We start from the raw sequence: 14,353 nt of genomic DNA on the forward strand, positions 1-14,353 counted from the left end.
ATAAATTTTCTCAAAAATAAATTAAGCTGCACATTAATATGAGAAAAAGATCATCAAAATGATTAAGAATTTCATAAAAATAACATTGTTCATACAATGAAAAACTACATAATGGAACCAAGTCCCATATTCACTATATGATCCTTGAATTTCAACGGTGGCATGCCCTTAGTCAAAGGATCAGCGATCATTAGTTCAGTGCTTACGTGCTCAATGACCACTTTATTTTCTTTAACATGTTCCCTTATGGCTAAATATTTAATGTCGATGTGTTTACTCCGACTCCCACTTTTGTTATTCTTAGCCATAAAAACAGCAGCTGAATTGTCGCAATACATTCTCAATGGCCTAGAGATTGAATCCATAATTCTAAGCCCAGAAATGAAACTCTTAAGCCATACACCATGTGAAGTGGCCTCAAAACAAGAGACGAACTCGGCTTCCATAGTAGAAGTGGCAGTCAAAGTCTGCTTGGCACTCCTCCATGATATAGCTCCACCGGCCATCAAAAATATGTATCCTGATGTTGATTTGCGTGAATCAACACAGCCAGCAAAGTCAGAATCTGAGTAGCCAATTACTTCCAGATTGTCCGTTCGTCTATACATAAGCATGTATTCTTTGGTCCCTTGAAGGTACCTCATTACTTTCTTTGCAGCTCTCCAGTGGTCTAAACCTGGATTACTCTGATATCGTCCTAACATTCCCACAGCAAATGCAATGTCAGGTCTTGTACAGACCTGAGCATACATTAGGCTTCCGACAGCAGAAGCATATGGAATGTTCTTCATTTGTTCTCTTTCAAGGTCGTTCTTTGGGCATTGATTCAAATTGAACCTATCACCCTTCACAATGGGAGCTACACTTGGTGAACAATCCTTCATCCGATATCTCTCCAAAAATTTATTAATATAGGTTTCCTGAGACAGACCCAAGATGCCTCGAAATCTGTCTCTATGGATCTTAATGCCAATGACATAAGATGCCTCACCCATATCCTTCATATCAAAATTTTTAGAGAGAATTGTTTCACTTCATGCAGCAAACCCTTATCATTGGTTGCTAGCAAAATGTCATCCACATATAAAACAAGAAAACATATTTTACTCCCACTGACCTTCTGGTATATACATTGATCCATAACGTTTTCTACAAAACCGAATGAAGAAATTACATTATGGAATTTCAAATACCATTGGCGAGATGCTTGTTTTAAACCGTATATGGATTTCTTAAGCTTGCAAACCAATTGCTCACCATCACTAGAGGGGAATCCTTCAGGCTGTTTCATGTAAACCTCCTCCTCTAGATCTCCATTGAGAAATGCTGTTTTCACATCCATTTGTTGCAATTCAAAATCAAAATGGGCTACTAATGCCAAAATAACACGCAAGGAATCTTTCTTAGATACGGGAGAGAAAGTCTCCGTGTAATCGATTCCTTCTTTCTGAGTGAATCCCTTAGCAACGAGTCTTGCCTTGTATCTCTCAATGTTGCCTAATGAGTCTCTTTTGGTTTTAAAGACCCATTTACATCCAATGGCTTTTACACCATTAGGCAACTCAACAAGATCCCAGACTTCGTTACTCTTCATGGAATTCATCTCTTCCTTCATGGCATTGTACCATAATTCTGATTCTTTGCAACTCATGGCTTGTGAAAATAACTCGGGATCATTTTCGGCTCCAATGTTATAGTCAGATTCTTGCAGATACACAACATAATCACTAGGAATTGCTGATCTTCTTGCTCTAACAGATCTTCTTAATGTTGCACCATCATCTTCCTGAGAAGTAGTATGTGGTTCAACTGGTTGTTCAAAAGTTGTTGGCAACTCTTGAACTACCTGATCTACTAGAGTGTCGTTAACAACTTGTGGAACTTCAATGATTGGTAGTTCAACACCAGTTGGTACTTGAGGGGTGTTGTAAACAATAACCAATCTATCACTTGAAGTGGAAGGTTGAGATTCTGAATGATCATTCTCAGGAACTATGTTCCTGGTTTGATCGCTCCCACTGATCAAGTCATTCTCAAGAAACTTTGCATTTCTTGATTCCACAATCCTAGTACTGTGAGATGGACAATAAAATCTATAACCTTTAGACCTTTCAGCATATCCAATGAAATACCCACTAATGGTCCTTGGGTCTAGTTTCTTCTCTTGTGGATTATAAATTCTCACCTCAGACGGGCATCCCCAAACGCGCATATGTCGCAAACTCGGTTTCCAACCTTTCCATAATTCAAATGGCGTTTTAGAAACAGCCTTGGTTGGAACTCGGTTTAATATATACACTGCCGTCTTAAGTGTTTCAACCCACAATGATTTAGGAAGATTGGAGCTGCTAAGCATACTCCGCACCATGTCCAATAATGTTCGGTTTCTTCTTTCTGCTACACCATTCTGGTCCGGTGAACCAGGCATGGTGTATTGGGCAACAATCCCATGCTCTTGAAGAAACTTTGCAAATGGCCCAGGTGCTTGTCCATTCTCAGTGTATCTACCATAATATTCTCCACCTCTATCTGATCTCACGATCTTAATTTGTTTACCGCATTGTTTCTCTACTTCAGCCTTAAAGATTTTAAAGGCATCTAATGCTTCGTTCTTGTTATGAAGCATGTAGAGATACATATATCGTGAGTAATCATCTATAAAAGAGATGAAGTATTTCTGACCATATGAGTCCATGTCTGGACTACATATATCAGTATGTATGATCTCTAATATGTCTGAACTCCTATTGGCACCTTTCTTTGACTTGTTGGTCTGCTTTCCCTTTATGCAGTCCACACAAGTCTCAAAATCAGTAAAATCCAGAGTATTAAGTACCCCTTCATTTACTAATCTTTTAATCCTATCTATGGAGATATGGCCTAATCTCCGGTGCCATAATTTAGAGGAATCCTCATTAATAACACATCTTTTAGTGCCAGTGTGAACATGCATTGAATCATAAGTGGTGTTGTTTTGTAAATTAATGCAGTAAAGACCATCAGACAAAGTACCATTCCCAACACAATCAGATTTATAAAATAAACTGAATGATGAATTTGAAAAATTAAAGGAATATTCAAAAGGTACTAGTCTTGAAACTGAAATCAAGTTTCTAGAAAAACTTGGAACATAAAAGGTCTTCTCCAACTTTAAAACAAAACCACTAGATAAAATTAAATAGCAAGTTCCAACAGCTTCCACATGCGAGCCCATCTTGTTTCCTGATAAGATGCTTCGCTCACTTCCCACTGGCTTCCTTAGGTTTTGCAATCCCTGCAAGGAATTCGAAATGTGGATTGTTGATCCAGAATCAATCCACCATGTGTTAATATTGACATTAACCATATTAGATTCATAACAAACAAGTGAGGTCGAATTACCTTTGTCTGCAAGCCATTTCTGGAATTTGGCGCATTCCTTCTTCATGTGTCCCTTCTTTTTACAGAAGAAACACTTGGAATCTTTCTTAATACCACCTTGCGGAGGTATTTTGCCTTTTCCCTTCAGTTTGGCTTGATTTTTGCCCTTTCCATGCGTTGCCAGCATTGCACTTTCACCCTGTTCCATCATCAGTCTCCCTTCCTCTTGAACACACATGGTCATGAGTTCATTAATTGACCATTTATCCTTATGTGTTTGTAAGAGATTTTGAAGGGTCCATATTGATGCGGGAGTGTGTTCAGGATGTAGTGCACTAGGAAGGACTCCGACATTTCAACCTCGAGTTTCTTCAATTGAGCCACATTGTCCCTCATTTGCATGATGTGCTCACGCACACCTTTCACACTGGTGAGTCTTAGGGATGAGAACTTCATAATTAGGGTGCTTGCTAGAGCCTTGTCTGAAGTGACAAATTGTTCATCAATGGCTTTTAGCAAGTCTCGGACCTTTTCATGCTGATCGACAGAACCACGAATACCAGCTGATATTCTAGTCTTAATGAACATCATGCTTAGGCGATTAGATCGCTCCCATCGCTCATAAAGTGCGATGTCTGCTGCATTACTGGTATCAGTTACAGCTGGTGGTTCGTCTTTCCTAATAGCATAATCTATATCCATCCACCCTAAATGAAGAAGAATTCTCTCCTTCCAGACCTTATAGTTATCTCCCTTAAGTTCAGGGATATCATAACGAATATCAGAGAAATTTGTAGGTTGTGAAACTGCATATAGATTACATGTTTATGTTAAAATTGAGGCCTAAATAAATATTCATGTTTTACCAATGTAAATCATGCCTAAAAATTGAATCTAAGGACATAAAATTGCCTGTGGGCTAAATTTTAATACCAGTAGATCCAATTAATCTATATGATAGAATTTTATCAATATTATTACTTAATTCATAATTCTAAAGGATATATTATGAATTTCATGTGTATTCTATCTTAGACTTTTATGATAAAACTATCAAATTATTTACTTCATTCATAATTCCTGTGGGTAATTTATGAATAACTTGATATTTTATCCTAATTAATAATATAAATATAATAAAAATTCCTGTGGGATAAAATTTATTATATTTATGTATAATTAATTACAATTAATGTCTAATATTCCTTATGTAATCCTAATCAATCATTATAATTTTACTTAATTAAAGATGCTGTGGCTATTCTCTAATTAACATAAAACTATATGGATCACTAGACATTTAAATTGCATAAGACTAGCTTAATATTATGAATTACATAATTTTAACTAATACTCACATGTTATAACTATGCACAAAAGATTCATAATATAAGCATAAATATTGCACAATCTAGATTATAATATTATGCATAACATTTAATCCCATGCTCTAAATTATATACTCATCAAAAATTGCATGTAAAAAGCAAAAATTAATCAATTTATGCAAACTAAATATGAGCATAATAAACAAATATCCTCAATGCATATAATTAAAAATAAAAATAAAAAATTATAAGCACAATGGGCATAAACCCAAAAACCCACTATTCAACCCATTTAAAAATGGGAAAAAAAAAAATTTACTTTTTTTTTTTTTTTTGCACCAAGTAAACGACATGTCGTTTTTCTAGAATGAAAAAACGACGTGTCGTTTTGCCCATTTCTTAAAACACAGACAGCCTCTAAACGACATGTCGTTTTACTGAAACTCAAAACGACATGTCGTTTACCTTCAGGCTTGATAAACGACTACCGAATAAAACGACATGTCGTTTTCATCAATTGAAAAACGACGTGTCGTTTTTGTCATTACACTTGAACGGCCTTCGAAGTAAAACGACATGTCGTTTTCATTAAATTGAAAACGACGTGTCGTTTAGCGGTATACGGGAGTAGAGAACCTAATGCTAAACGACATGTCGTTTTCATCAAAGTTGAAAACGACCTGTCGTTTAGCAGAACCGAATGAAACATAAGCTGCCAAAACGACATGTCGTTTTCAACAAGCCTGAAAACGACATGTCGTTCGCGTCGTCTTCTACCTCCAGACGCAGCGCGATTTTCGCGTTTTACAGTGTTTTTTCACGTCAAAAATGATGTTTTTAATCACAGAAAGCTTAGAAAAAATATTTCTATATGATTTCTAAACTTCTTTCAAATTAAAAACGTTCAAAATCAAAACCCAAAAAAAATTTTCAATTCACGGCCAAAAAACAGAGGAACTCGGGTTTTTGTATTTAAACATCAAGACAGAGGATTTTAATGCTCTGATACCAACTGTTAGACTTAAATAAAATTCTCTAATGCGGAATAACACTTTAGAAACGAGAATTAAAGGGTTTAATGCCAAGAAATCTTACCTCCAGCCATTGATGCAATTCACTGAAAAAGTTTCGGTTTTCACTGTGTTTGGCTCTTCCAAACTCTTCTCTACTCTATTTAGATGGTGTATTACCGAAGGGAATTGAGTGAGTGAGTTTGGGGACCAAACACATGTATTTATAGCCGAAATTCCCATCAAATTTCGGGTTTTACGTGTCCCACGTGATCCTATTTTCATGGGATCAATTTAAACTGATGGAGGAGTGTTGGACCACTTAAATGACTCTTAAGATGATAGACTCCCACTCATGAACGTCTTCATGAGCAAGAATCGGTCAAAAATAATTTAAATGTGTGAGAATCGGTCAACAGGCCCTTCAAATAGTATTGCTCATAACATCTAGGCCAAGCGAAAAAAGAAGCAAATCAGTCAAAAATGGCAGAACTCAAGTAGGGCTGCAAACGGGCCGGTCCGGTCCGGTCCGGTCCGGTCCGGCGATGGACCGAAAATTTTCGGTCCATTATTTTTCCGGACCGGACCGGACCGAACACCCAAAGGGACCGGACCGGACCGATAGCTATCGGTCCGGTCCAGTCGGTCCGCCCTCTTTTTTTTTTTTTTTTAATAATTAATAAAAAAATTTATTTAAAATACTAAATTAAACTAAGTGACTTATTAATGTGGATTATGTAACAAACTCAATAAAAAAATATTTTATATGGTCAATGATAATAAATTAGATGAAAATTATATTATTAATTTATATAATTACTATATAATTAACTAATTGATATTATATATTTATTAATTCATAGAATATTAACAAGTGTTAATAGTATATTTAAAATTTTATATTGTTAATAGTGATAGATTAAATGAAGATATATATAAAATATTGTTAATTTATAGAATATTAACAAGTATTAATAATATATTTAAAAATTTATATTGTTAATTGTACAATTATTATATATAAAATATATATAAAAAATATTTTTTTTTTTTAATTTTTCATTCGGTCCGGTCCGGTCCGGTCCGGTCCGGTCCGAAAAAACTGTGGACCGTGGACCGGACCGAATGATTTCGGTCCTCTAAAATATGGACCGGACCGGACCGGTCTAAGTCTCGGTCCGGTCCGGTCCGGACCGAAACGGTCGGTCCGGTCGGTCCGTTCGGTCCGACCGGACCGTTAATCACCCCTAGGCAGAACCATGGGCGTCACAATGGTTTTACCAAGGTCTGGATTGAGAAAAGCTAAGTGACACGGCAAGTTAAAAGATAAAAGAGTAGCATTTCATCTCAAGTCGGAAACCCCTTCCCGTAAGCTGCTCGAGAAAGAAAGGGTAAAGAGTTGATCTCCCTCCAGTCAGGAGAAGAGGAAACCAAAATTCGCATAACATCATCACCTTCCACCCTCCGTATAGTTCCAAACCATTACTATCCTTGCATAGAAACATATACTGTTCCGCTTTACAAAACCGAAAAGAACAACCGACGTACATATCTACAAAAGAGTCTCCATTGTTCAAGCCAATTCCTCGATGAAAAATCAAGAAAAGAGGAAGGCGAAAGAGGTGGACATCACCATGACATCGATGAACTACTCCAGATACAACAATGTAGAGATGCTCGTGGAAGATTTGAGTTATTAAGATTGTGTGTGGGTGAGGAAAAATCTATCAACTTTACTTCAGGGTTCTAGTCACGCAATGAACCACAATTAGGATTCCAGGAGCCTCTCAATAGCAGCAACATAAAACTCCTTTGGCATGGTACCTACCACAGAGTCACGTTTCTCCCCATCCTTGAAGAGCAGAACCACGGGTACAGCCTTAATTTCATAGTCTTCAGCAACCTGCGAGTCATTGTCAGTGTTGAGCACAAAGCATTTAAGTCTCCCAGCATAATCTGCTGAAATTTCATCGATAACCCGGTGAACCATCCTGCAGGGGCCACACCAACTTGCATAAAACTCAACAAGGACAGGGACTTCACTATTCAGAATCGATTTTTCCCAGGATTCTTTGGTTACCGGGTCTGCACAGATCAACATAATGTTGTTAGAATTCTGTTTAATGTTTTCAATCTTCTGCCTCAGTAGTATATCTTGTACTTAAAACTCTACCAAGCAAACAAGAAAGAGCAAATCCAAATACAAGGTAAAAAAATTAGAAGGAACAAGGAAGAAGAATGCAATATAAGAGTGTGCCCAATCAAAACATTTAAGCAAAAGTAAGTTAATAGGAAGAACCCGTGAGCCCTTGATTAAGCTATGTAATAGAGAAAGGTATACTAATCCTAACGTCTTCCTAAGTTAAAATGCTCATTTTCATTGCACAATCATGAAAACTATTTCATATTGTACCGTTTGCCGGCAATAAAAACTAAAGAACTGATAAATCAAAGCCAAAAAATAATTTGCACAGTATTTTGCAGAAAATAACTTGGGCTTTTCATCATAACATCACTATATAGCAAGAAAAGATTCCTTTTCTCAAAATTCATCAAAAAATAGTTTCCTTTTCTCAAAAAAGGTAAGAGAGAATGAAAGAAAGAAAGAAAGGGCGTCTCGCACAATTGTTAGGCTGAGTCTCAGCATTATTACTAAATCCATGCTTTGCACATCTATAAGTCTGTCATTTCTGGACTTTTCTTGGAAACCAAACATACACGAATAACTATACTCACATGACTATAAAGCAAAAAAAGATCTTATGCCTACAAGCAGAGAAATGTATACATCTAACATAAATCTACAAGTGCCTCTTTCTTTTGCGGACTTATCTCGGAGGCCAAACGGAGACTAACTATAGTATATACCCTCGAGCCTTAAATTGAAGGAAGGAAAAAAGAAACAAAAGAAAAAAGCAACAATAATCTTTGGATCAGAGACGGAGTACCTCTGGAAAGACGCGCACAGAGAATCTTGAGGGGGAGAGGAGGAGGAGTTGGAACCCTAGGCCCCTGGAGGGTGCGGAAACGGGAGGGAAATGGGAGACCTCCTGTAGGTCTACTGAAATGGCAGTAAGATGGAGATGGAGATAAAGCGGAGCGCTGAGCAGCGCGTGGTAAAGAGAGAGGAGCAGAGAAAGAACAAGTATAGGAAGCCATGGGGAAAAATGAAGAAGGGAAGAGGAGAAAAGGTTATGTGCTCGAGTCGAGTGAATCAGATTTCTATTCTATGAGCAGGAAAACTAAAAGTAAAATGGGAAGAAACGGAGAAAGAAGAGAAAGACGTGCGACTGGCGCACGTTTTTTATTTGCCGGGGGTTTGGGCCTTCAGGTTGCAGCTGGACCACGGCTCTGTTGCGGAGGACCCATTGGAAAAAAAAATTTAATTAAAACACGCACGCCCGGTGGGACTCGAACCCACAATCGCCTGATTAGAAGTCAGACGCCTTATCCATTAGGCCACGGGCGCTTCTTGGTACTTTGACTTACAATTTATTTATAATAGGAAATATATTGTTTTACACTATATGTTGCTATTATTAGAGCATTAGCATTGGATTGGCTACCCTATTCTTTAAATTTTGACTAATATTTAACTTTTTCACATTTAGCTAATCATTCAAAACTTGAAGTCTACATTAGATTAGTCATCACATTCTCTATAATAATAAAATATTATTATTTTTATTATTTATATTTTTTTATTAATTTTTATTTTATTTTCATAATTTTTAATAACCTCCAACAAATCATATTCATTTTTATTTTCACAATCTAACAATCTATAATATAATAATCTCATATATATATAGATAGTAAAATCTCATATGAATAAAAATATCATATCTATAATATAATAATCTTAAAAAATATTTTTAGACTTTCTATAATTCTTTTCATATTTAAAAAGAAGAATAGATTTACTGTAATTTATAGTTTTGATGAAAACAATTTAGCTAATTCAATGTGGAGTAAATATAGATGATGTTTACTAAATTTAAAGATGAAAAGACATTTGATTAATCCAATACCAATACTTTTATTACTTGGAGGAATGCACCACTACAAAAGGTCTCAGAAGTAAAAATATTCTTTCGAAATAATTTTGGTTAATAATTATTCAAAATTTTCCCAATTACTTGCCAAATTATATATAATGAGATAAAATTTTAAAATATTTGCATGTCATAATTTGATTTAAAAAATAAATTTTAAAATTTGAATATTACAAATCAAACCTGACTATTTAAGTTATGTAACTTGATAATAGAAGAACTCTATATAATTTCTCGTCATCTCATGATCAAGCATGGGCTCTAGAAGCCTAATTTATTTTTGTTATTTTTTCTTTTTGTTTCAATTTGTTGCTTGCTCCTCTTTCACATACAAGCTTACAAGATTTCAAATGAACGCATCAGGTTTTCTGCGCAGCACAGCTTTGGCTGCTTCTTCTTGTACATAAAATGATCTCTCATCACATTCTAAATACACCATACTTGGTATCATCTATGTCGCGGTTCATACAAGCAGAAACGCAGAGACCAATGATTTTTCTTGTGTCGGCTGGATCAATAACTCCGTCATCCCAGAGCCTTGCCGTGGAGTAATAAGAACTCCCTTCTCTCTCATAAGCCTCCACGACCTTTGCCTTGAATTTTTCCTCTTCTTCCTTGTCCCACTACATTACATCATGCAAATCGCAAATCGCGCACAAAGATGAGTAAACACACCCTGATAGAACAGAGAAATAAGAAGCCATCTTTCCGCTAAAGACACAAACTTTTACCTGAATCCCTTGCTTTTTCTTGTTAGTTTTTTCAATTTGAGATAGCACACCAGCAGCCTGAATATTCAAAGAAAACAATGTCAATCTACACTTGAAACAACTTAGATTGATAGATCATAGATACAACACTTTGGGAACCATTCTCCACTGCAGATAATTTGGTTAATCAGGAAGACATGGTATCTAACTAAAACTCAAAAAGAAGCAGATCTTATGCTTTACCATCATTTTTTCATAGGAAACAATATACCTCGAACAAAAATATGATATCTCATATGCAAGAATGTATTGGGTGAAAAAGACTACCTGAGCACCACCCATTACAGAAATTCTGGCATTTGGCCAAAGGAACATGAAGTCAGGACTATAAGCACGACCACACATTGCATAATTTCCAGCACCAAAGCTTCCACCAACAATTATAGTAACTTTGGGAACCTAGAAAAACGCATTGGAAACGGTGCAGGAGTAAATCACTGTCTTTCATATCTTGCTTTTTGTTTTTTTATTGATTAGTTATAAATCAAAGAACTTACAAAAGAATAAGATTTAAATTAAATTAAATATGACACACCAACCTTCGCACAGGAAACTGCCATGACCATCTTTGCTCCAGATTTTGCTATGCCATTGGCCTCGGATCTTGAACCAACCTACCAAATGAATATCAACCATTATGATCTGGGATTTTATCAACTCTGTATATATTATACTTCAAGGAGGGTCACAAAAACCAAGATGTAAACCAAAAAGGGAGTTTCCATTGAACTACAAAAATGTGGCCCAAGCTCCTCTCTTTTCTCCAACAGAAGAGACTGACATTACTTGGATTAGAGGCCTACGAGAAGATCATAGAAAACTCATTCTGAACTTGGTCCATTTTTATTCCCTTTTTCCTACCAATTTCTTTTAAAATTCAACATCTACTAGTACTTTCTAAACTCCAATACTTTATCCAACATTAGCTATATCCAGCATAAACTTGCTGCACCGCTAATGGATTTCCTTTTCTGTTTGATTTGTAGGTTACATCTTAGTTCAGTGAGTTTTTAACTCATGACCTTACTACCTTCCATGTCCTTTTGATGGATCTTTCAATCATCACTCAATTATCAAACTTTGTACAGCATCATCCCCTCATTCTAGAATGGAATTGAATCACCCATCATAAGAGAAATCTACCAAATGATTTTAATGGGACCCTTATTTTCAGTTTTTTTCTATGAAACTATAGTGACACTGAGATGTTAGAAAGCTTCATTAACAGTGAGCTTACATACCATAAATCCAGTGATGTTCTGAAGGAAGACCAAAGGAATGTTTCGTTGAGCACATAGTTCAATGAAATGGGCCCCTTTTAGAGCAGATTCATTAAATAATATCCCATTGTTTCCAATAATTCCAACTGGCTGTCCAAAAATCCTAGCGAAACCCGTTACAAGAGTCTGCATAGACACAAATGAGATAACAAGATGTATGAATATCAAAAGCAAGCAAATAAAAACCAAAGAAGTTGAAGTGATTCAAATGTCCTCACAGTGCCATACAATTTCTTGAATTCGTCAAATTCACTTCCATCAACAATGCGAGCAATAACTGATCGTATATCAAAGGACTGCTTAAGGTCAGTTGGTGCAATGGAACGAAGTTCCTTCACATCGTATAATGGTTCTTTATATTCCTCATTTATATTTTGCAATCTATTTAATAGCCCTTCCTTCCCAGCCATGTGCAAGTTTTTAATGATGTTCCTACCAAGAGCAAGTCCATGCAGTTCGTCTACAAGAAGACATAAAATTACATATACAATCGCCAGCACAAAAATTGAGAGAGAGATAGAGAGATCAGGAAAAACAAAACTTCATGACATAAAATTGAAAGCTAAAACTCACAATGAGAATTTCTGTAAACTGGTGTGGCATGGCCAGCGTAAAAAACTCTTACATAAGCATAAAACACTGAGAGGGTCATAATGAATTTAGGAAGAGATGCCTTAAAGGTAGAAAAGCAAATACCTTGAGCAAAGTAATCTGAAACTCCTGATGTCTTGCAATGCACGGTGGCACCCCCCAAATCCTCGGCAGATACTTCTTCTCCTGTAGCAGCCTATGGACTCATCTTTTTAGAATAAAGGATAGAATTTTGAGAAATATATTGACAAACTAATTGTTATAAACATATCCGCAGACCAATCCACCACAGCTAGCACACGTGTGAGCCCTTAATAATATTCCATTTAACACAAAAGACGCCTAGAATCACGAAACAGATCCACAGAATTACCCTATGAGGCACTTTGAAACACCAGAAGGTCCGGAACTAACCTTCACAAGTGGGGGCCCTGCTAGAAAAATAGTGCCGTTCCCTTTGACCATTACACTTTCATCGGCCATTGCAGGTATATAGGCACCCCCAGCTGTGCATGAACCCAATACCAGCGCAATTTGGGGAATTCCTTCAGCAGACATTACAGCTTGATTATAGAAAATTCTACCAAAATTATCCCGGTCGGGGAAGACATCAGCCTGCTTGGGAAGATAAGCGCCTCCACTATCAACAAGATATATGCAAGGTAAATTGCATTTAGCGGCAATCTCTTGTGCCCTAAGATGCTTCTTAACGGTTATAGGATAGTAAGTCCCTCCCTTAACGGTAGGGTCATTAGCCACAAACATACAAAGCCGTCCATGCACTGGACCTATGCCAGTAATGATGCCAGCGGATGGCAAGGGGTCTTCATATAATTCATGGCCTGCAAGCTTTGTCACAAAGCACACTATTTAGACGCTCGCATCTTATGTTACAAATGCATCAAGTCAAAATTGTCCAATTAATTAACAAAGGGAACACGAGCTTGCCGATTAACACGTGAATTATGATTATATCCTGAACCGGAAGGGAAAATGCAAGCTTTCAAATATATTGCACCAAATGATTAAATTCTAAGTTGTACTAGTGATCAATGAATCAGGCAAAAAAATTGTACGAAGATCATTCCCAACTCGCCTCTAAATTAAGAAGGAAAAAAGAAGAGAGAAAACCTGCGAAAGTTCAAGGAACGAAGAACCTGGATCAAGCAGGCGATCGATTCTTTCTCTGGGTAGAAGCTTATTCCTACTCCTATTCCTCTTCACGGCATCCGCTCCTCCTCCAGCCAGCACCTTCCAGAAACACAATCGATCGGTTATAGCACAAAATATATGTACAGTAGGTGAGAGAGAGAGAGAGTGAAAGGGGAGGACCTTGGTTATGTGAGATTGGAGGTCGGAGATGAGGTCGTCCATGGCGTCAGAGTTGCGAGCGAAGGGCTCGGAGGTACGGTCAATGCCGTTGGGAAGGACTCCAAGGCAGAAAGGCCTTGTCTTTAATGAGTGAGCAATCCATGGATGTGAATTCAGAGCTGATGAAGCCGAAGCTGCTCTCCTCGCCAATATCCTGAGCATCTCTCTCTCTGTCTCTCTCTCGCGCGCGCGCGAGGCCAAGATCACTGGCTTTGTTTATCGGTCAGCCCCGTTGAGCTAAAATGTGTAAGCGCTTATGTGTCAGACCTATCCGTTTCAGGTTTCGGATAAGAAAAATTTTATAGTAGTTTTGCTACGTTAATTTATATATTAATATTATTATTTTTATATTTTAAATTTAAATTAATATTATTTTTAATAAAATTTATTTTCTGATTAATCATATTAAATAAATGTATATATTAATACTTAAAATTACTTATAATTAAATTTTTTCATTTTTTATATGTATCCTCACACACTCTTTACACCATTTAAAAGTTATGCTAGAGCCACCAAAAAAATGTTTCCAATTAGACTATCGAATAGTGCATTTTATTTTTTATTTTTTTAATGTATTTTTTTAAT

At 36.6% G+C, this 14,353-nt stretch overlaps 2 protein-coding genes and 1 non-coding gene across 3 annotated transcripts; all 3 read right to left on the reverse strand.

Annotated features, from left to right (window-relative positions):
- Positions 1–7,120: 7,120 nt before the first annotated feature.
- LOC108988920 (thioredoxin M3, chloroplastic-like) lies at positions 7,121–8,971 on the reverse strand. Its single transcript, XM_018962317.2, has 2 exons — positions 8,647–8,971; positions 7,121–7,783 (listed from the first exon to the last, which is right to left on the reverse strand). The coding sequence occupies exons 1-2, from the start codon at positions 8,855–8,857 to the stop codon at positions 7,467–7,469; spliced, it is 528 nt and encodes a 175-aa protein (XP_018817862.1). The 5' UTR covers positions 8,858–8,971; the 3' UTR covers positions 7,121–7,466.
- A 123-nt stretch (positions 8,972–9,094) lies between these two features.
- TRNAR-UCU lies at positions 9,095–9,167 on the reverse strand. The gene has a single exon. It is a non-coding gene; the product is annotated as a tRNA-Arg (tRNA).
- Positions 9,168–9,995: 828 nt separating this feature from the next.
- LOC108988919 (methylcrotonoyl-CoA carboxylase beta chain, mitochondrial) lies at positions 9,996–14,030 on the reverse strand. The gene is made up of 10 exons (XM_018962315.2): positions 13,727–14,030; positions 13,526–13,645; positions 12,809–13,243; positions 12,500–12,590; positions 12,022–12,263; positions 11,765–11,929; positions 11,063–11,137; positions 10,791–10,922; positions 10,485–10,541; positions 9,996–10,376 (listed from the first exon to the last, which is right to left on the reverse strand). Exons 1-10 carry the CDS (start codon positions 13,925–13,927, stop codon positions 10,173–10,175), a joined length of 1,722 nt encoding a protein of 573 aa, XP_018817860.1. The 5' UTR covers positions 13,928–14,030; the 3' UTR covers positions 9,996–10,172.
- Between the last annotated feature and the right edge of the window lie 323 nt (positions 14,031–14,353).

This window comes from Juglans regia, chromosome 13 (genome assembly GCF_001411555.2).
Source record: "Juglans regia cultivar Chandler chromosome 13, Walnut 2.0, whole genome shotgun sequence".
NCBI lineage: Eukaryota > Viridiplantae > Streptophyta > Magnoliopsida > Fagales > Juglandaceae > Juglans > Juglans regia.